Below are 21,597 nucleotides of genomic sequence, written 5' to 3'. Positions count from 1 at the left end.
CGCACATGACAGTGGGGACAGATGGATCTATGGAATCAGCTACGAATTCAAAAAACTCATCTCTGTCAGGATTACAATTTGGAGCGTAAAGACTACAGACGCAAAAAGTGTAGTCGCGGAGAGAAAATTCGCATAATACAAACGCCCCTCAGAGTCATTCCACACGTTACACAAATGAGAAATGTACCGGAACAAAACAATTGTCCTACAAGGACAAATGGTGCCAGGAGAGTAGGCAACTTGAAAGCTGTATGAGGAAAACCAACTTTGCACTTCAGAAACAGTAGAAGCATGGATCTCTTGTAGACAGACAATATTGGCAGAGACATTACTCAACCATTGCGTAAAGCTCAATCTTTTGTTTGGAAGACGCAAACCATTTGCGTTAAGAGTAATGATTTTAATATCCATTTCAAATGGCAAGTGAAGAGAGAAAAGCACCAAATTCAGGCAAAAAGATCTCAAGACCTCCTAGGGGAGGCCCTAACGACTCTCGGAAGACGAGAATGTTTACCCCTGGATGGGGAAGGGGACAAGCTGACACCACGCGAGCTGTCACCCCGCAACCTCTTTCTGAAGTCCCCAAAGCGTGAATGATCCCTGGATGGTCTGGTAGGGACAGCAAATTCCACCTCACACGTCCTCTTATGACAAACAGAGGAATCCATATCTTCAACTTCATCTTGAGTATCACCAGGCGAAGAAGGGGCTTGGCCCTCATCTAACACAACCACAACATTATTGCTTTGATTAATAACACTACCATTTGCATTACAAAGAATGCTTTGACTCTGATCGGAGAATTGAGAAATACTTTCAGAGTCTTGTGAAGAAGACTCCTGAGACTCCTGAGAGGTAAATTCATTAATTTCGTCGGAATCAATTTGGCTAGATTCAGAGGAGGCTTTTGGAGTGCCTTCAACAGAAGGCAAAGCTTCTCCAGCATTCAATCCTGCATTATTAGACCCGTTGTCATCAAGGGTTTTACTAGAAGGAGAAGCCTGAGTTTCAGCATTCAAAACAGCATTAACAGCCTCCGTGGCAGCAGCGCCAGCGGCATTCGTGTCAGCAGCAGGTTGCTCCAAAGGAGGAGCAGGATTATGAGCCTCACGATTACCCCAGAGAGTGGGGCAGGACCGAGCCAGATGCCCTTCACTACCACAGAGACAACATTTATTCTTGTCCGGAGAGGACATAGATTTGTGTCCCTCCTTGCTACAGATATTACAAATTACGGGTTCACCCCTGTACCAAACGCGGCAAACAAAGCCTTGGATAGACACCATCCAGGGAGGTGTTCTTTCCGCAACGAGATCAACAAGACGAGTGCCAGTAAAGATTTCAGGGTGAGAGATGTAGCACTGGCGACGAACGCTCTTCACCAAACCATAACTAGAAAAAAGGGCGGCAATGGCCTCCTCATCCTCCTCATGAGGGAAGTCAAACAAATGGACAATGGTAGTTGGAGGCCCACCATCAATTCTACACCATATCCCAAGAAACCTAACACCCTTTTCCTTCAGGGCTTCTACTGCCACTTCCTCTGACCCAAAGGTCACACAGACAACATCAATACATTAGGGACCTTAAGAAACAAGGACGGGAAGCTAGGACGGGGACGGCCTTGGACGAGCGAGACTAGGCCTGGCCCCATTGTTCCCACCAAATACAAAATACTTAAGAATCCGTATTTTCGCGTAGGACGGCGACGCCGATACTTTCTGTAATGACGTCCTACAAAGATGCCAGAAATCTTCTTTTAGATAGCTATAACTATGGCACTATAGATGAAGATGAATTTTTCGTGCTCTATGAAGAACATTTTTCCAAGAATCCAGAATTTCCATATGAACAGTACGAACTATTTGACGTGGACGTGATGGATGATACAGAATGCAAAGCCAAATTTTGCTTTAGGAAGACTGAAATTCCACTACTTGCGGAAGCACTCGATATTCCCGAAACGTTTGTTTGCCATCAAGGTACGACAGCTCCTGGAATTGAAGGTCTCTGTGTGTTTTTAAGACGACTGACCTACCCTTGTCTCTATTCCGATTTAATCCCTCGTTTCGGCCGACCAGTACCGGAACTAAGCATGATTTATAACATCGTTTTGGATTACATTTACAATACACAAGGACACAGAATCATGCAGTGGAACAACACAATTCTTGACCCTGTGAGCCTTGAGAGATATGCAGTTGCTATCTCTGATAAAGGTGCAGCACTGGACAACTGCATAGGGTTCATAGATGGAACTGTCAGACCAATATGTCGTCCAGGAGAATTACAAAGAGTTGTCTACAATGGACATAAGTGGGTCCACGCACTCAAATTTCAATCTGTGACCTTGCCTAATGGTATGATTGCTAATATGTATGGTCCTGTAGGTAAGATTTATTTTTTGTGGTTCATAACAGTAAATTACACGAACCCAATTGGTATTTGTTAAAAACACAAGGATGCCTTTGTAACCTGTTTCAAGGCTTCAATGTTTTTGATCCCTGGCTGGGGTCTGGTCCAAAACATGGTCAGGTCTAGACCAAAATGTCAGTAATCCCTGACCCTATAGCCTAAGCCCCGATGGTTAGAGACTGACCTTCAGGTTAGGTAAGGTCTAAATTAAGGTACAGTAAGGGTGTTAAGAAGTGCAACACACACCCCAAATAAAACTTGGTGAAGACCTATCAGGTTTCTGACTAATCTGAATGTTCATTATTTTGGTTACCAATTTTATTCCAGAGGGAAGAAAGTACGATGCTGGGATGTTGGCAGATTCTGGCCTGCTCAATGATCTTCAGCGGTATGCATTTTCTCCAAGTGGTCAAGCCATGTGCCTTTACGGTGACCCTGCCTATCCTCTACACATCCATCTCCAGGCTCCCTTCAGAAGTGCAGTTCTAACCCCTGCCATGCAAGCCTTCAACTCCTCCATGAGTACTGTGCGTGAATCAGTAGAGTGGCTTTTTGGGGACATTGTGAACTATTTTAAATTTATGGATTTCAATAAGAATTTAAACATTGGTTTAAGTTCTGTAGGGAAAATGTATATTGTCAGTGCACTACTTCGCAATGCCCATACCTGCTTCAATGGAAATCAAACTTCAGATTTTTTCAATTTGGATCCCCCAGCCCTGCAAGACTATTTTGTTTAATATTTGTTCAAGTGATTGAATTTAGAATGGGCAGATCTTCACTGACCCAAATCAGAACATATTCTTTAATGACATGCATAAAAAGTTTCAGGTGTGTAATTTCAAGGTTAACAAAGTTAAAGTGTATTTTAAAGTGTATAATAAAATGTCAATGTTAACTACTGAATTTCAGTAGTCAACTTAGCCAGCAATCAATAACCTCATTTAGGCCCTTTCTACAAGCAGGCAAGTGCTAGGAGTACCCTAACAAGAAGATCGAAGATTGCCTGAGTGTACAGGTAGAATGAAGTTGGGTTACCCTGCTACCCAGGACAACTCTGTCCTATCACACTTTAGTTAACCTGGTAAATATCACCAGCAAACAATAATAATTCTATTGCCAAATACTATTGTCACTTGAATTATGTAGTTCATCAGTTCTTCAAATATTTCAGCGACAGTAGCAAAAAACATGACTGGGAATATTTTGTCACTAAAAGCTGTTGTTAGAAATTTTCTCTACCAAAGCAAAACTGAAACAGGTTTTGAATTTATAAATCTTTCTAAGTCACAATTTTTTTCTTCTCATATTTCAATTCTTTGGAGCACAAATAAAGTTGTCCCAGGTAAAGGACTTCTCCCTAGCAGAGAGTTTACAAGCCAGGTACGGTTAATCTGGTGCTATGGTAACCGCTAGTGCTCAGCTAGGGTTACCCTAGTGCCAGGGTAACCCTACCTGGCCTGTAACCATGTCTTTGAAAAAGAAGAAATTCGGGAGTACTAGCACTAGGGGTACCCTACTTCCTCCTCAGGGCATTAATTTGTTTCTGTGTAAAATGTTAACAAACAATCATATCAAAACATGTGAAAGCAAAGTTTTGTAAACTCAAATGTTTCCCAGTTTATTGCATTGCAATTAAACATTTCTTTTCTTCTCTACTAACTTATAAACAAGGACTAGCATCAACTCATTTTACTGTTTTGCATGCATACCAATCATGGCCTGAAAGTCCTGCATCTGCTTTTGTTGTTGCTGCTCATGCAGCATCACATGTGAAAACTAAGTTTTGTGAACTCAACGTTGCCAAGGTGTTTACTACATTGCAAGAGAACATTTTACTTCCTCTTGACTAACTTAGAAACAAGGGCTAGCATCAAATCGTTTTATTATTTTGCATACCAATCATGGCCTGAAAGTCCTGCATCTGCTTTTGTTGTTGTTCCTGCTCATGCAGCATCACATGTGAAAACAAAGTTCTGTAAACTCAACGTTGCCAAGTTGTTTACTACATTGCAAGAGAACATTTTACTTCTTCTCCACTAACCTATTAACAAGGGCTAGCATCAAATCATTTTGGCATTTGGTTTGCATACCCATCATGACCTGAAAGTCCTGCATCTGTTGCTGTTGTTGTTGTTGCTGATGCAGCATCACTTGCATGAAGTTGTCCCATTTCTTGGACTCAAGCTCCAGCTGCTGTCTCCTAAGATCGAATTCCTCCTTTTGGATTGCCTGAACCTGTTCATTTTTTTCTCTGAGAAAGTTCAGTGTGTCACTGCCATTTGACCTTCTCTTCCTTTTTTTCCCTTCGCTTTCTCCCTCGTCAGCTTGTCTTTTCTGAGTTTGTCCAAGTCTTTCCATAGCCTTCTTCCGGATGTTCTCGGCATTTTCTGTCTTGACTGCTGTTCATCTTCTTCTGGCTGTCAACAACTCTTTGTTCTGTCTCAGCTGCATCTTCTTTCTCAATCAGTTCCTCTAGTGCGACTTCCACTTCTGTCATATCAGTTTCGATTCCACTCTCTCGTTCTTCTGTTTTCAATTTGGTTCTCAGCTCCTTTGAAAGGAGGTTGTAACGGTCATGGACTGCCCTCTTATCAACTTTGAAGTACACTTCCTGAATTTTGTTTAAGTTTTGGGTGACCTCTTCCCACTTTGTTCCTCTAGCCACCATACTTTTTTTGGTGCCAGTAAAGGGATCCACTACCAATATTTCCCGGTATAACATTTCGTCATGAGGAGCGCTCCAAACCATTGGCTTCCTGAAAATTTTAATCAATATAAAGCCCTTCAATAAATCGGATTCATTTGCGAATCCTCGCTTAGACATTCAAATTGTCATTTGCCATAACTGGGAAGGAAGGTAAACATTGACTGCCGATCTTGATCACAACAAATCAAAATATGAAATAAAATCAACACTTAAAATCAAAGAATCCTTTTGTTGTGCTTTCTTTACTCTCAATTGATATCCCATCACTACAAGATGTTCTCAACTTTACTTACGTTTTACTTTTTTTGGCCGTGGACTGTGCGGGAAAATTCATGGCGACGACTGAAACAAAAACAAATACACAGTGAGTATATTTATCAAACATTTTACCTGTTTAGGGTCATTTACACAATAAGTACAGAAAATGTGATCTTAATAAACAGCATCGTAAGTACATCTGAAAATTGAATCCATTGAAACACTTAATAAGTGACAAAGAAACGAAAATGCTCACGTTCTCGACAAGACGGCAAAACCGCCGAAATGGCGTCCTCGACGAGACGAAGACGGCAAGGCCACGAGTTGGACGTTCTCGTGCGCATGCCTGCTTGTGCAAATTTACTTCCGGCAACCGTCCTCATTCCTGCCGTCCTTGTATCTTAAGGCGCCTAATGTTGGACAGCAACGACTTGAAATTTATCACGGAAGAACCTGAGGACAGCCTCAAGGATTTCTTCATGACATTTGCCATACAATTTTTTGCCGGTATGAATATTAATTGTGCAACAAGAAGCAATCATCCTTACTGTAAATACTCTCCTATATTTATTTCTAAGTAATTCACCAATTAATTCACTCTAATAGTATCACTTAATTAATTAAATTATAATATTATTACTATTCACTACTAAAATGTTATATAATGTAAATTCAATAAGCAATTTATGCTTTTGACAGATCAAAAAACACCACAACCAACAAATTGACTGTGAGCCCAAGCACACACCAGGCTAAGTAGAGAGAAAGCACTTAGTTTATTTCAAAGTAATTCACTAAATAATTTACTCTAATAGTACTTAATTAATTAAACACACTATAATATTATTATTATTATTCACTACTATGTTATGTAATATTTACGCTTTTGGCAGATCCAAAACACCACGACAACAAATTGACTGCAAGCCCAAGCTCACACCAGGCTAAGCAAAGAGAAAGCGCAACACAAGTACCACAGTGATGTGCAGCAATAGAAAAGGAAAACAGCCAGAAAAATGGGGGGGCGCAAAAGCGTCACCCAAAGCTTAGAGAAAAGAGACTGGCCAAAAGACCAGAAAAAGTGATCAGGCAATCAAAATGCCACTCAGCCGGAGAAGACAGAGAAAAGCCAAGAAAAGACAGAGCAAATCAGGACGTAATTATACGTTACCAAATATCCTTGCTTGTCCAGAGCTTGACTTGCTTCTACTTCGTCTCCACTGAAACGTCCCACAAGGAGCCGCAACACTTCACTAACTCAGGTAAGCCCCCATCAGGTAAGTACAAAAATTCTTGATGCAGGGGCAGTCAAAGGCAAACCTCCTTACCTCTATATCCTTGTGGTAGTGCTTTGTGGGTGTGCTAGAGCCTCCAGCCTCACTTCTAGGCGGCTCTACATTAACCTCCCTCAGTCTGTGCCTGCCGACAGAGAAATACGCCAGACATTAGTGTCAGGAGGAGGCTTTCTTTGATTTCTTTCCTTCATTGAATGAAGGTTTCTTCCCTGAGGGGAAGTGGGCCGCACTCGGAGGTAGTGCTATACCGAGGCAACCCGTGGCTGGGATGAGGCAAGCCTCTTTTCCACAGCCCAGTTCCAAAAATCAGTTTAACATATGAGCTGCTCAATGAGCAGTGTATCAGATATTAAGCTGATAAGAACAGATTTTTTTGTGATAAAATCCCGGTGAACCCCGGGTGGTTTATTATATCCTCAGCCAAGGCTAGCCAAAGGGCTGTGTTATCCTAGTGGTATAAAGATAAGTACAGTAAAAGTTCATGAATAAGCACTTAAAGTTCAATAGAATTACAGAAGAAAAGTTATACTATTATTATTGTGTACAGAAAAAAAAACAGACTGCAAAGACCAAAAATTCCTAACAGAGTCAGCTTTCGCACATCGAATACGAGATTTAATGTCATGCTTAATTAAATCAATTATTTGTTGAGAACCTAAGGTTGAATTGCAGAAGGTAGCTAGATTGCAAGATGTCCAAATCCAGTATAAAATAGTTACAATTAGAAAATTCGAAAGGGGAGAACAAGGTGAGGGTTGAGAATCAGAGAGAGGGTAAAACACAGAGGGGGCAGATACAATGAAGGGAGAATTTAGGAAATGAGACAGGTGGGCAGAAAGGTAATCCCACACTTTGACTACTCTAGGAGAAGCAACGAAACAATGCTCAATATTCTCGATCCTGTCACAAACCGCACACTTATCATTATCGATATAACCCCAAGATTTAAGGGAATATCGCACGCGCACAGCACAGTGTAGAATAAGCCATAATAAATCATTCTTTTTGTTCTCATTTAGCTTTAGGCGGGACATCCGCCACAAAAAATATTCTTACAGGATAGATTATCAGGTAAGTGCTTAAAGGTATTAAACATAGATAAGTTTGTCTAAACATAATCGATAATAATTGGACGGCATCGAACTAGAAGGAATATTATTAGAATAAAAATTAAACCTATTATCATACTTAATAAACGACGTCCTAAAAAATAGCAAGAAGTACATTTCACAGAGAAATCAACAATATTTAAACCACCTTTAGAAACTGGAGCACAGCCTCTCGCGGCTAATACATTCCATTTCACCTCTCCAAATGAAAGGCCAAGTAATTTTCTTATAGGAATCAACTACCCAGGCTGGGGGGGCGAGAATTTTGGCAATGTGTCAGAAACGGCTCGCACCCAAAATGTTTAAGATCATCGCTCTACCGATAAAAGACAGCTCTCTAGAACTCCAGAGACTAAGAACTGATTTAAGCTTATCTAGTTTGGACTTCCAGTTATCCTGCTCAACCGAGAGCATGCCATTACTAAAATGTACACCTAAAATTCTCATCTTATTTACCCATTTTAGACGGTAAGGAGCAGCGCCATTATCTCGCCACCGGCCAAGCCACATTTTCTCAGACTTTGTGGTATTGAGCTTGGCGCCAGACCCCTTTTCATACTTATGAACTATTTGTAATAAATTAAAAAGCGATCTCTCAGTTTTAAGGAAATTCGTTGCATCGTCAGCATACTGAGAGATTTTAAATTGAAGACCCCCGGCTCCAGGGAGACGGAAGCCTTCAATTTCCTTACATTTACAGATTTGTGTAGAAAGTACTTCAGAAACTAGGACATAGAGAAGGGGTGAGAGAGGGTAGCCCTGTCTCACCCCCCTCCCTAGAGAGATAGGTTTAGATAGTTGACCATTACAAATAACTCGAGAAAAAACATTGTTATAAAAAAGGCTGACCCAGCCACAAAAGGTGGGCCCAAAGCCAAACTTACTTAAAAGACGCATTAAAAATTCATGATCTACACGATCAAAGGCTTTTTCCTGATCAAGGGTGACAAGAATGCCAGTTTCATTGGTCTTATCAATCATATCAAGAACACCATGAACTAATTGCAGATTGGAAAAAATTGTTCTGCCGGGAACGCTACAGGTCTGGTCATGGTGTGCAATAGAAGACATAACAGATTTGAGATGCTCGGTGATAACCTTAGAAGCCAATTTATAATCAGTATTAAGCAAGGAAATTGGTCGCCAATTCTTAGCTAAGTTTCTCTCGTCTTTCTTATGAATTAGGCGTAGGAGACCTTCGCGTTGGCTATCCGACAGGACACCAAGACGAAAGTGCTCATATAAACCTGAACAAGGAGATTACACAAAGATTCCCAGAAGGTAAGATAAAATTCAGTGGGGAGTCCATCAGACCCTGGTGATTTGCCAGTTTGCAAACCCTGCAGGGTAGACAGGAGCTCCTCCTTAGTGAAAAGTCCTTGGCATTGCTCACGCTCAAAATCGGTTAGAGAAAACTCTACACCATCAATTAACTCAGTTTCAATTTGCATATCAAGAGTATCTTTAGAAAAAAGGGACGTATAAAAGTCGACCAGAATAGACTCTAGGTCCTCCTGAGAAGACTTTTCGATACCATTTTCATCAACAAGCGACTCAAAAGAGTTCTCCCCCTGCTTTTGCTCAAGGCGAAAGAAAAAACGAGTAGGCTTTTCACCCTCTTCCAGCCATCGAGCCTTAGATCTAATTTTAGCACCTTCGGCCTCTTTTGAAATAAAAGACGAAAGGGCGCTCTCAAGGTTTTTAACAATAGGTGCGGCAGACAGATCACCAGAATGAAGAATGTTTTTCGCACGAGTGAGTTTCTTAGTGAGTAAAGAACGATCAGCGTTAACTTTTCTGTTTACGAATGGAAAAATCAATAGATATTCTCCGAATTTTAACTTTGAAGTTGTCCCACCAATCCCAGAGGGAGGCAAAGTTGTTTACCTCAAGTTTGGATTTCTCGATTTCATTAGTCATTAATTGTTTAAAGTCAGTATCCAATAACAAAGAACAATTAAACTTCCAAACACCTTTACAGCGCGAAAGGTTGGAAGCAAAGTCAAAGTCAACAAAATTCTGATCGGAGAGAACACAAGGAAAAATTTTACTTGAGCAGTTCTTGCCAAAGAGAGATTTGGAAATAAAAAACCGATCTAATCTAGAAGCCTGAGTATTATTACTGTTTGACCATGTAAATGAGGCCACGCGTGGGTGCTGTTTGCATCAAACATCAACCAAAGAAAAAGCTGATTTCAAGGCACAAAGAGAACTTTTGTCAATGGAATGAACATCATTCCAGTGAAATTTGTCAAGTGGATTGTCAACACAATTAAAATCGCCGCCAATAATTAGAAGGCGGGAAAGAAAGTAATCATGTAACCGCTCAAAAAAGGTTTTGCGATCAGATACCACATTAGGAGAGTAAATGTTAACCACATTAAAGCTAGAATTACCTAATTGAATTAAGACACTCAAAACGTGACCATCAGAGTCGAAAACGAAACGAGATATTTTACCAGAAAAATTGGGAGAGGTAAGAATGGCAACACCTGCAGACTTACCAATCCCAAAAGACCAAAAACATTTACCGGGCCATAGGCGACCGAATTGATCTGCTTTCTCTTTACAAGAAATATGGGTTTCTTGTAAAAGAAAAACAATATTTCAAACCTGACAATTCGGATGAAAGTAAATGACATTTGCCAGGCGAGCTGAGCCCGCGAATATTAATAGACACGCATCTTAGTTGCATTTCGATCGTGTTAAGAGACTAAATAATAGATTACCTGTAACTGTGAGAATAATAACCATCATAGTCACTGTCACTGGAGTACAAATTGGATGAATAATCATGATGGTGGCGAGAACGATCACAGTCGTGGTCTGCGTACCGATCATGGTCGCCCCGGTCGTGCTGACTGCTATCCCAAGGGTGACACCAATCACGGTCCCTATCCCGTTCCCGGTTACGCTTGCGATCTCTGTCATGATGGCGATCTCTATCCCTGCGTCTATCTCCTCGATCTTTACTTCTCTCTCTGGTCTTTTCCTTGCTCGAACTACACTCTTTGTCTTTGTCTTGGCTGCGTTTGTCACTATCTTTGTCTTTTCTGCCATCTTTGTCTTTACTGCCTTTTTCTTCACTGCCTTTGTCTTTTCCACCCTTGTCTTTGCTTTTATCTTGGCCTTTGTGCTTGCTTGCACGCCCTGACTCTTTATCTTTGCTAGAATCTTCCACAGGGTTGTTTTTCCGGATTCTGCTTACAGAGTTTGATTTTGCAGCGGCAGCATAATTCCCATCTTCTTCGGTGTTTGCAACATTTGCACTAAATATTAGAAAGGGGCAGCTCGAAACAGGATGTTTGGCCTCCAAACAAATGCTACACAATAGCTCTTTTTGGCATTCGGCCGCTCTATGCCCCGGAAACTCACAATTATAGCACCACGGATTTTTGCATCCCAATGCGAGATGACCTTCATCGCCACATTTAGGGCAGGTTTTAGGCTGCCCTGCATAAGCAATCCAAACGGCTTCACCTGCAATTCAAATCGACGAAGGGATGGTTTTCACCAGGCACATCCGCGCAGTTCGTACGCGGTTCAAAATGCCGGTGGCAATACCACGATCCCTTTGAAAAGACAAAACAGGCCCATAGTGAGACAAGCACCCAATGATAACTGTCTCAGGCATCTCGGGCGGCGCTTCGTAGATTTTCAGAATTACAGTTAATAAATCCGCATCTCCAAGGAAAACCAAGAATTCTTTGATCATGATGCGGCCTAATTCCAAAACAGCCTCTTTCGTCGCCTGGTTGGTGAATGAAAGCACCCATGACCGGTTTCAGCTTCGATACTGGATGGAGGCGATATTATCGGGGTTCATCTGCGCTTTAATAAAGCCCTCAAAAATATCTAGGCCAGTAATCTCAGCATCGACAGAGAAGGTAACTGAGAGGTTTCGTTGAAGCTTTGCAGCATAACCATTAATGTTCCAGGTGCTGTCAGGCACTACAACCAAAGAAACGCTGCTAATTGAAATAAGCTGGTGCAAGGCTTCTGGTGACTCAATTTCTTCATAATCGTTGCTCTCAGGACTGGGAACCTCAGGCACACTCAACTTGCTCGGCCCACGTACCAGAACTAACATCCTGCGCATCTTGAAAAGAACTCGACTCATCCATAGTCTCATTAACAACTTCATTAACAACTTGATCAATAGTACTCTTCTCCTCAGACATTTCCGCAAATTAAGTGCAAAAAACGATTGCAAGCCCTTCAGATCTTAGCTAAAAGGCCAAGAAGCAATACCGGACCTTCCCTCCCCTAGGAGGGTGGTCCAGGGTTTCCCCCTTTTGAGTTATGGTGGTCAATATGCTGTCGCCGAGGGGCCAAAAGCTGACTGTAGCCCGACATTATGGACCAAGTTGCCGTCGTAGACGCACTTGTTCTACAGCACAAGTCCACAAAAATCAGCAGCAAAGTTGATAACGTCCCACAAGGGGTGAGTGAGATCAAACACCTTTTTGCCCTCAAAAACGAGGCGACATGTTAAAGACCTGTAATGACTCCGTTACTAAGATAGTGCTACAGACACAGGCAGTAAGCAACAGCTACGTTATCAACATTCGCTCTCCACATACATACAACTTGCAGAGAAGTCAAGAAATCCCTACTAAAAGATTGATGGTTGGTATTATTGCTTTGCTTTTGCTTTGGTGGCTCGTTTAAAAGACTAAATTTTCAGCCCTTTCTCTTGTCTACGACCATACCACAGGGAAAGCACCGGTTCTCGTCCGATCACCAAAGTTAAGCGCTGTCGGGCGGGGTCAGTACTTGGATGGGTGACCGCCTGGGAATACCCCGTGTTGTAGACTTTTGATTTTCTCGGCCGTTTTATTTTGCATATGTTCATTTTTCCTTTGTTTTACTACCAACTTTGGCTATTCCAGTGGCTGGAAAGCACAAATAACTTTTTACACATTTCAGGAGACTCAAAAGATAGCCAGAAAACATGAAAAGTACCCTTAATATGATCGCGGGATAAATTAGAATCTGTCTCACGCGCTAACGTTCGCGTGCGAAACGGTTATTTATGACGTCAAATTGGCGTGTGACATCAAATAATTCAAAGCAAAATGATATTCTGCCTTGCCGAACGGTTTTCAAGCAGCTAAAAGTGCAGAAAACTACGCCAATTCCCTAAGAAATGTGCCCGATCAACAACGGCAAAGCAAACAACACACGCGAGCCGTTGCACATTAACAGTCAACACGAATTCAAGCCGTCAAAACAATTCTATTCATGACTTGACTGTTGTCTAGTTTAGTCAACGAACCACCAACACAACAATCATAAGGTAGAAATCAACTCACGGTTTGGCCAGCACTTCTCCTGTTACTTTCCTTGTTCTTTGCTCTTTCCATACTGTAAGTTAACAAACGTTACTTCCAGGACAAACTTGGCGGGCATGGAGTCAATGATTGACCGCCTGCCGAAACAAACGCAAATCGGAAAAGCCACCTTCTTCAGTTCAGTACAACATGGATGCATGACAACACAAGTCTCACAGCACTCGCGTTTTTAGTTACAGCTGGAAATCCTTGGCTTGCTTGACACATTCCTTTGTTGTTCACTGTGCCCAGTCGTCCAGCCCGGCCCGGCCAACTGACGAACAAAGCAAAGCGTCAATCATTAACCATCCACCATTCACAGGGCCAACACTTGCACTTTTTCGGGGGCGAGTGCGAATGCAGGCCGCCACTACCAGAAAGTATACACTTGAGTTGGGGTAATTGCAAGGGTCAACCCGATCGAAGTGCAATGAAAGGGCCTCGCCTTGAGAGGACTGCCTCCTTGATCACAGTACCTCCCGCGTCAGGTAAGTATGAAAATTCTTGACGCGGGGGCCGTCAAAGGCAAACCTCCTTACATCTATGTCCTTGTGGTAGTGCATTACGGGCATGGTAGAACCTCCAGCCTCACTTCTAGGTGGCTCTACAGTAGCTTCCCTCCTCAGTCTGCAGCTGCTGACAGAGAAAAACGCCAGATGTTAGTGTCAGGATGAGTCTTTCTTTGATTCAATGAAGGTTTCTTTCCCGAGGGGAAGTGGGCCACACTCGGAGGTAGTGCTATACCGGGGCAACCGGTGGCTGGGACGAGGCAAGCCTCTTTTGTACAGCCGAGTTCCAAAAATCAGTTTAATATATGAGCTGCTCAATGAGCGGCGTATCAGATATTAAGCTGATAAGAACAGGTACTTTTTTTTTGGAAATCAGTTTTATTTGTACAAAAATAATATTTCTAATTTAAATGATTGAGAATTACGGTAAGTATAGTGATTGGAATCATCTGGGAATCATGAAATTACTGCTTTTATGAAGTCTATTATAATGATAATAATAATAGGGGCTGGGGCCTTTCTTGCCCCAGACCCCCTACATTAATATAAATAAAGTAGACTGCTGTGCAGTACACCAATAAAGGAGACCAGTGGAAGGACAGTGGAAAGTCAGAAAATAATTCAATTTGTGTACTAAAATAAAATATGTAGAGAGCTAGCGGTTGTAGTAAACGAAGAATAGAATCATCTGTGCAGTCCGCCAATTAAGGAGACCCAGCACAGGAAGGAGAGTAATAATTAGGTATGTATAGTTAAGTGAGGTAAGAGATCTGGAGTCTCCATCCCAAGGCTAGAAAACACAGGCCTCACGGAGGGCCCCTGCGGCACTGCCAATAGAATACCTCAAATAAGAGGTCCTCTAAGGCGAACGCCCAGCAGGATCCCAAGGGCAAAGCCCGTGATCCGCCTTGGGCACAGAGTCCATGCACGGAAATCTCACCCAAAAAATATGACTAATAATAGATTTAAATATGAATAATTAACTGCTGGTGTGTGTAAGAACAAAGGGCGTCGTGATGGGCTGATGATTTGATGAAATCGGGGCGAGGGGAAAAATTAAAAGCCACCCGTATCCTGTGGCGAATGCAGGCCTTGATTTTGGAAATTATATTTTGAAAAGTAGGTTGCTTGGATTCAAAAGTTCCAAGGTTCTGAGCGGCCCACAGTTCATTTAAAGTGAGTTTAATGGGAAAGGAGCAGAGCTCATTTGAAAACTGAAATTGCTTGCACCGGGGTAAGCCGCAGTGAAGCAGAATGAGGGGATTAGTTAGTAACATAGGAGTGGTATATAATTTGTTAATTAGCGTCAACACCCAGCTCCACACAGGAGACACTAGCCAGCACGCGAAGAAAGCATGGGAGATAGTTTCCTTTTCCCCACAACCCGCATGCGAGTCGCCCACGCCAAGCCTAAGCCAGGACTTGAGGTAAGCCTGAGTTTTGACCACGCCATGAGCGATCCGCCAGGCTGTCGCTTTCCCAGTTCGTACTGAGACCACCATACATGTGTTCCCAAATTTTAGGCCAATGGAAAAAGCAATCAAACCTACGTTCCCACTGGAGAGCGCTAAGCAACCACTGGGGAGGGGGGTGAGAGCTTTGAGTAAAAGGTCTTTTACACTGTGGTCAGAGAGCAGATCGAGATCTACTCCTATACGGTCAACAGCGGTAAGAATATGCTGGTAAATGGGCAGTTTGACTTCCCCAAGGTGCTTTGGGACATTATTTGAGCGGAGAAACGCCCAATTTTTCATTCTATGGCTCAGCGGAAAGCTGATCCAGTATCGCGCGAAAAAGACACAGTTTTCTCGCAGGTAAAATCGCCCAAGAGGGGAACCCAGGGGAGCTTGAGGGCATGCGATTTTTCGAGCTCGTTCACAATGGATAAACCCCCGTGTTGCCAAGGGAGGCAGCAAATGTCCCGTTTAACCAATTCGGTTTTCCCGCTCCACAAGAAATTCCAAATTGCTGTGGAAACCCTTGTATGAACCCAATCAGGCATATTGACCACACTAGCCATGTACCAGAGGCCAGAGGCGCCGAGCGTATTAATAATCATGGACTTGCCTTTTAAGGACAAAGTCCTGGAGCGCCAGAGGTTAAGACCCATTTCAAGTTGAGTGACCCGATCGGCCCAGTTAGCTTGGTGAAGGTTAACGTTACCAATATAAACCCCAAGGAGTTTAAGCTTATTGGCAACTCAGGTGATGTTGACAGGCCCTGAGGTGCACCCGGCTTGAGAGCTGATCCATTAGCACTCTGTTTGCTTGGGGTTAAGCTGCGAGTCTGAACCTCACTCAAAAATATTAATAATATTAAAGGGTTGCGTGATGGAGTAATCATTAGCTAAAATTAAGGTGGTGTCATCGGCATATTGAGACACCTTGCTTTGTTTATTTTTTAGAGCCAGGGATTTGAATTCCCTGTATGTTTGTGTCACATCGGATAGCTTGACCTAAGGTTTCAACAACCAGGCAATATAACAAAGGGGAGAGCAGGCAGCCTTGCCTAACGCCTTGCTTGAGGGGAAAAGCTGAGGACAGCCAGCCATTGTTAATAACCACAGAGGAAATATCCATGTAAATCACCCTGACCCAGCGGCAGAAATCAGAGCGAAAATTGAATCTCTCCAGAATGTGCTGGAGAAAAGCGTGGTTGACGCGGTCGAAGGCCTTTTCCTGATCGAGACTTATAACAGCGGCCAGGAGCTGTTTGAGTTCAGCATAATCAATGATGTCACACAACAAGAAAAGGTTTTCGAAAATATTACGCCCAGGCACGCCACAGGTTTGATCCTCACTGAAAATCTGGGGGAGAACCTTGCGTAATCAATTAGACAAGGCTTTTGTCGCAATCTTATAATCAAGGTTTAGGAGTGAGATGGGGTGCCAATTTTTAAGCGACAATGGATCATCTTTCTTGTAAAGTAAACGCAGGATTCCCTGGCGCTGGGAGTCTGAGAGAGAACCTTCGCGGAAAGAAAAGTTGAGTGTTTCAACTAAATCATGACCCAGGAGGCCCCAAAAATGGGAAGAGAATTCAGTCGGAAAACCGTCATTTCCCGGCAATTTACCCGATTCCATTTTTCACAAGGCGGTATGACAGTCTACAAAAGTCAGCTTGCCCTCGCATAGTTTCTGATCTTCGGATGTCAGAGTGGAATCAAGCTGTTCTAAAAGCCAGTCCTGGCTCTGGTGGTTGACCGGTTCTTCAGTGTAAACAGCTTTATAAAAAGCGTTGCATTCCTGAAGAATGCCTTGGGAGGTTTTGACCATAGTGTTGTTGTCCGCGTATAACACGTGGATAGCATTGCATGACTGGCGCGAGTTCTCGAGCTGGTAGAAATACCGCATTGGTTTTTCCCCGAACTCGGTCCACTAATCTTTACTACGGAGAATGTAGTCTTCAATCACTTCATCATCCCTTGCCCATAAGAGGTCTTTGATCTCAAGCAAATGGGAACTATGATCTGCGTTGTTTGGATCCGCGCGTGACTGAAGGTTGCGAAATTCGTGTTCGACAGCGGTGCGCTCACGCTTTCAAGTGTTCCCGGCAGCGATGCTGCGGGCAATGGCAATTTCTTTAAGTTGAAGTTTTCCCTCATCCCACGAAACTCTAGGGTCGGTGACTACGGGTTTTTCTAATTGCCATTGAGGCCAGAAATTATTCACGTTGACACAGAAAGTATCCGATTTTAACAAACGTGTATTCAATTTCCAGACGCCTCACCCGCAGGGATGTAGATGCCCCAATTGAAGGGAAATAGAAACCAGGTGGTGGTGAGAGTGCGAACAAGGTTGACAATTTAAATTACTCACGTGAGGTCTCCACACGCAAGGAGTAAAAAATCGGTCCAAACGGCAACCGACCAAGTGAGGGCCATTGAACCAAGTGTACACACGGTCTGTTGGGTGTTTCCCTCGGAAAACATCGTCAAGGGAAAGGAAATCCACAAGAGTATTTAATTACATGATGCCCTTATCCCCAAAGGTGTCATCACCTCCCCATTTTTCCAGGAGGACATCTGGCACACAATTAAAATCACCCACCATAATAGTGTCGACATTACGGAACACGAGATGCCACAGGTTGCCAAAAAATGTCTCGCATTCGGAATGATAACTCAGTGCGTAGACATTAAGGATTTGAAAAGATATATGGTTGTGTTTTAGTTTTGCTGAAATGACACGGCCATCCATGTCGATATTATGGCCAGCGACTTCAATCGCACTCTCAGGATGGAGAAGCAAGCCCACCCCAGCCGATCGATTTGTACCTGGAGACCAAAGTGCGCGACTGCCCCATTGTTTCTCCCAAAGCTTACCTTGCGTGACATCCGGCACATACGTCTCCTGGAGGAGATAGATGTCAAAACGTTGATTTAATAGATATTTAAATACTCTTTCTCGTTTAGGATGGTCGACGATGCCGTTAACGTTAATCGTTCAAACAGACACCGCCATGAGAAATACGTAAAAAGTGAACGTAAAATTATTGAAGGTAAAGAGTTAGTCTGTGAAAAGCTTGTAGCGTTTTTGATGATCCTTAAAGGCAGCAAGGAGCTGTGCGTAAGCATCTTGAGGGACAGTTCCTTTAAGGGATTCCCAGTGCTCTGAACAAGCCGGGGAGGCCTTGTCCCTCTTGCCTAATTGCTCCGTAAATTCGCCGTATTTATGATAGAGATAGTATCCCTGGAAGCGGTAGAAGATGACAGCCGGCACAGTTTTCATTAAGGTGTTCCTGGCGGGGTCCCCTTGGGCCAGAGCGGTTATGAATTTTTTTAAACCCGATGGGGCTGGTGGTGCAGTTGTAGATTCTGATGAAGACTGTTGCTCAGGAGCTATGGTGGTTGTTGTCGGTTCGGTGATAGCCACTGTTGAGTTGCCTGGTTCAGCGTTGATATGCTTTTTGGGGGTGCTCTCCTCATCATCGCTGCTTGTGGGGGGAGGGGGTCCCGTTTGCGACCGCCTTTAGTGGCTCGCGGGGCTAGAAAATCCCATTTTGGCTGGGTGGTGGTAGTAGCTGGCTTATTGGTTGATTCTAGTAGTTCGTCAGAGCTGGTCCCAGTTGCCACCTGTTCATATGTCGGAGACAGGGTTGGGGAGGAAAAAAGCTCTGGGGTGGTGTGGACATCCATGCCCTCCTCAGGCTCATCCCTCCGGTCTTCAGCTTGGCCCACGTGGGGTTCAGCATTGTTAGCTGGGAGGGAGAGTTGTTCTCATCACCACTTCCAACCATAGTGTAATTGAAGCTACAACAATCACAGACGAATCGAGAAGTGTCGAGATTCGGAGAGAAGTATTTTATGGAGAATGCGACCACAGATGAAAGTTCCAATTAATGCTCGTTTATTTCTGCGCAACGTATGTTGATTCTCGTAAACTGAAAATAATGATTATATAACTAAATAAACTAATGTGAACGTACAAAGGCAAAAACTACACTAACTATAACCGAAAATAAGGTATAAATAAAGAAACTAAAACGATTTTAAAGGTTAAACTTGCATGCTGAATTCATATTTGGAGGCGGAACCCGCTAGTTACATAACAACAATACCACAAGAAAAATACATGTTCCGCTCGAAAAACCACAGAAAAATCTAACAAAATATGCAAGGTATAAATGCTGAACAATAATGTCTAACAGCTAGGGACCAATACACTTGAAATAAATGCACGAAATCCTAGCATTTGCCACGCTGGAATGCTCCTAACCTAAACACGTGGTCCCTCGAGAAACTTACTAAAAGCTTAATAATCGATGAAAAGCGAACCTAATGGAATATAACTAAAATAAACAAAACAATAAAACACTTACATATCTTTTCCACGCAGTAATGCCTCTAGCTGGCTGGTAAAGGTCCTTAAAATTCGACAATGATTCCTACAACAACATAACACCGATGATCCTCTAACAGAAGTGTGACAACTAAGCAAGAACGTGACATGTCCCAAGAGTCATAGCACGGCGAAATAGATAAATGAAAGAAAAACAAAAGAAACACTGGAAATGAAAGGAAAACTAAATACAAAACCGTAACATGGCTCCCCTGAAATAGCATATTTCACAATTCAACAATGTCCCTGAAAATTAATTGCAATCACAGTTCACAATCAAAGTTCAGCTCATGACTCGATCAAAGTTCAGTTCATGGCATAATCAAAGTTCACTTCTTGGCTCCTCGTCAGGGATGTACCCCTGGTCTTCATACAGCATCTGTGTCACTAGGAAGCAGTAACACTAACTTGTTCACTGGGCGGTCCAGTTGTTTGACATGTCCCTCTCTCTTACTGTCAGCATGGAGAGTGGCGTCGCCAAGATCAACTTGTACTGAACGGATATATCCGTCTTCAGAGGGATATGTCTTTGACACACATGCCAACTGCCAGCAGTTCCTTGGAAGGTTATCATCTTTCACTATCACCTCGTCACCAACAGACAGGTTTCTTCTTGGATGGTTCCACTTAGCACGCTGTTGGAGGCTCAAAAGGAACTCCTTTCTCCAGCGACACCAAAATTCATTAGCAAGGTGCTGGACTCTTCTCCATTGTTTTCTTGAATAGAGGTCAGGAGACTGGAACATACCAGGTGGGGGAAGAAGAACCTTTGACTTCATTGTATGGAGATGGCTTGGTGTAAGTGGTTCCAGTGAGCTAGGATCGCTTAAGTTGTCAACCGTCAGTGGACGACTGTTGATAGCTTCACATTCACAGAGGTAGGTCTCCAGGGATTCGTGATCAAGCTGGGTACTATTCTCCAATATTGCTGCTAACACACCATGAACCGTGCGAATTTGGCGCTCCCAAATTCCTCCCATGTTGCTTGCAGATGGTACATTCTTTTTAAAGTTGATCCAATCGCAGTTGTCCTCAAGCAATTCCCTTTTAATTTGATCCTCATCAAATTCTTCCAATGCCTCCTTCAGCTCTCTTCTTGCACCTATGAAATTGCTCCCTTGGTCGCTCCATAGTTGACGTACTGGTCCTCTGCAGCATATGAAACGGCAGAGCGCATTGATGAAGAATGCCGTGTCCAGAGAGTTAGAAAGTTCCAGGTGTACAGCTCTAGAAGGCATACACATAAATAAAACGCCATATCTCTTCATGTCCCTTCTTCCTTCTTTAACTATCCAGGGGCCAAAATAGTCCACGGCACTATAGGTGAAGGACGGTGCCGGCTCTGACCAGTCAAGTGGGTATTCGGCCATCTTCTGCTCCTCAACTGTACCCCTGAGCTTTCGACATGTCACACAGTTGGAGATGCACTTGGCTACTGCTGCAGAACCACCGATGACCCAAAATCCCCTGGAGTGAACTTCACTAAGGGTCATACCTCTTCCTTGGTGCTCCACTTTGTCGTGACAATGCTTGATGACGAGATCAGTGATGTGGCCTTTCCTTGGTAGGACTACTGGGAACTTGACGTTATCTGGCATGCTTGCACGCTTTAGACGTCCTCCTACTCTCGAGATTCCACTACAGTCTACGCAAGGGTCAAGTTTGAAGAGAGGGCTGCAACTCTTCAGAGAAGATTTTCTTTTGGAATTTGATGGCGTGTCTTTGGGATTTTCTTCTTTCTGGATTGAAGTAAGGGCTTTGATCTCCTCCTCAAAGTAGCTAGCTTGCACTGCTTTGATCATGTGAGATTCAGCTTGCTCCATGGCTTCTACTGTGATAGAATTTGAAGTCTTTGCTGTGTTTGACCGAGTCTTGTGGGATGTTCGTTCCTTGAGCTTCTGCGCGTAACTGCAACAGAGGGCGATGGCTCTCTTTCCCTGTGAAAATCTGAGAAGTAATCCAACCGACTGAGCAGATTTGCAAAGGGTTCTTCAACATTGGTAGCCAAGCTGATGCTCTTCTTAATTTCAGGGTCATCGTATGACAACTGCAACATTTCTTGTTCCTCGCTCGGCAAGGGTGTATGCCATTGAGACTCTTCCTTCAATAGAAATGTTGGGCCTATAAT

General features: G+C 43.1%; 2 protein-coding genes, 2 non-coding genes and 3 pseudogenes across 4 annotated transcripts; 2 read left to right on the top strand and 5 right to left on the bottom strand.

Moving 5' to 3' along the window:
* Positions 1-1,251: 1,251 nt before the first annotated feature.
* Positions 1,252-3,321, top strand: LOC149101887 (uncharacterized). Its single transcript, XM_089274729.1, has 2 exons — positions 1,252-2,390; positions 2,743-3,321. Exons 1-2 carry the CDS (start codon positions 1,727-1,729, stop codon positions 3,153-3,155), a joined length of 1,077 nt encoding a protein of 358 aa, XP_089130855.1. The 5' UTR covers positions 1,252-1,726; the 3' UTR covers positions 3,156-3,321.
* A 409-nt stretch (positions 3,322-3,730) lies between these two features.
* On the bottom strand, positions 3,731-5,297 carry LOC149101886 (uncharacterized; annotated as a pseudogene).
* A 1,595-nt stretch (positions 5,298-6,892) lies between these two features.
* LOC149101885 (U2 spliceosomal RNA) lies at positions 6,893-7,072 on the bottom strand (annotated as a pseudogene).
* Positions 7,073-10,323: 3,251 nt separating this feature from the next.
* LOC110040525 (uncharacterized) lies at positions 10,324-11,274 on the bottom strand (the record flags this gene model as incomplete). The annotated part of the gene is made up of 1 exon (XM_020745768.2): positions 10,324-11,274. A coding segment is annotated over one exon (762 nt), but the record flags the coding sequence as incomplete, so codon positions are not given.
* Positions 11,275-12,485: 1,211 nt separating this feature from the next.
* LOC149101884 (5S ribosomal RNA) lies at positions 12,486-12,604 on the top strand. The gene has a single exon (XR_016202708.1). It is a non-coding gene; the product is annotated as a 5S ribosomal RNA (ribosomal RNA).
* An 858-nt stretch (positions 12,605-13,462) lies between these two features.
* On the bottom strand, positions 13,463-13,616 carry LOC149101883 (U1 spliceosomal RNA; annotated as a pseudogene).
* Positions 13,617-13,830: 214 nt separating this feature from the next.
* On the bottom strand, positions 13,831-14,028 carry LOC149101882 (U2 spliceosomal RNA). The gene has a single exon (XR_016202777.1). It is a non-coding gene; the product is annotated as a U2 spliceosomal RNA (small nuclear RNA).
* Between the last annotated feature and the right edge of the window lie 7,569 nt (positions 14,029-21,597).

The sequence above is a fragment of the Orbicella faveolata genome, unplaced genomic scaffold (genome assembly GCF_042242905.1).
Source record: "Orbicella faveolata isolate gen_17 unplaced genomic scaffold, um_ofav_v1 contig_36, whole genome shotgun sequence".
Taxonomy (NCBI): domain Eukaryota; kingdom Metazoa; phylum Cnidaria; class Anthozoa; order Scleractinia; family Merulinidae; genus Orbicella; species Orbicella faveolata.
Note: the sequence above shows the minus strand (reverse complement) of the source record. Positions and strands in the feature narration are given on the sequence as shown.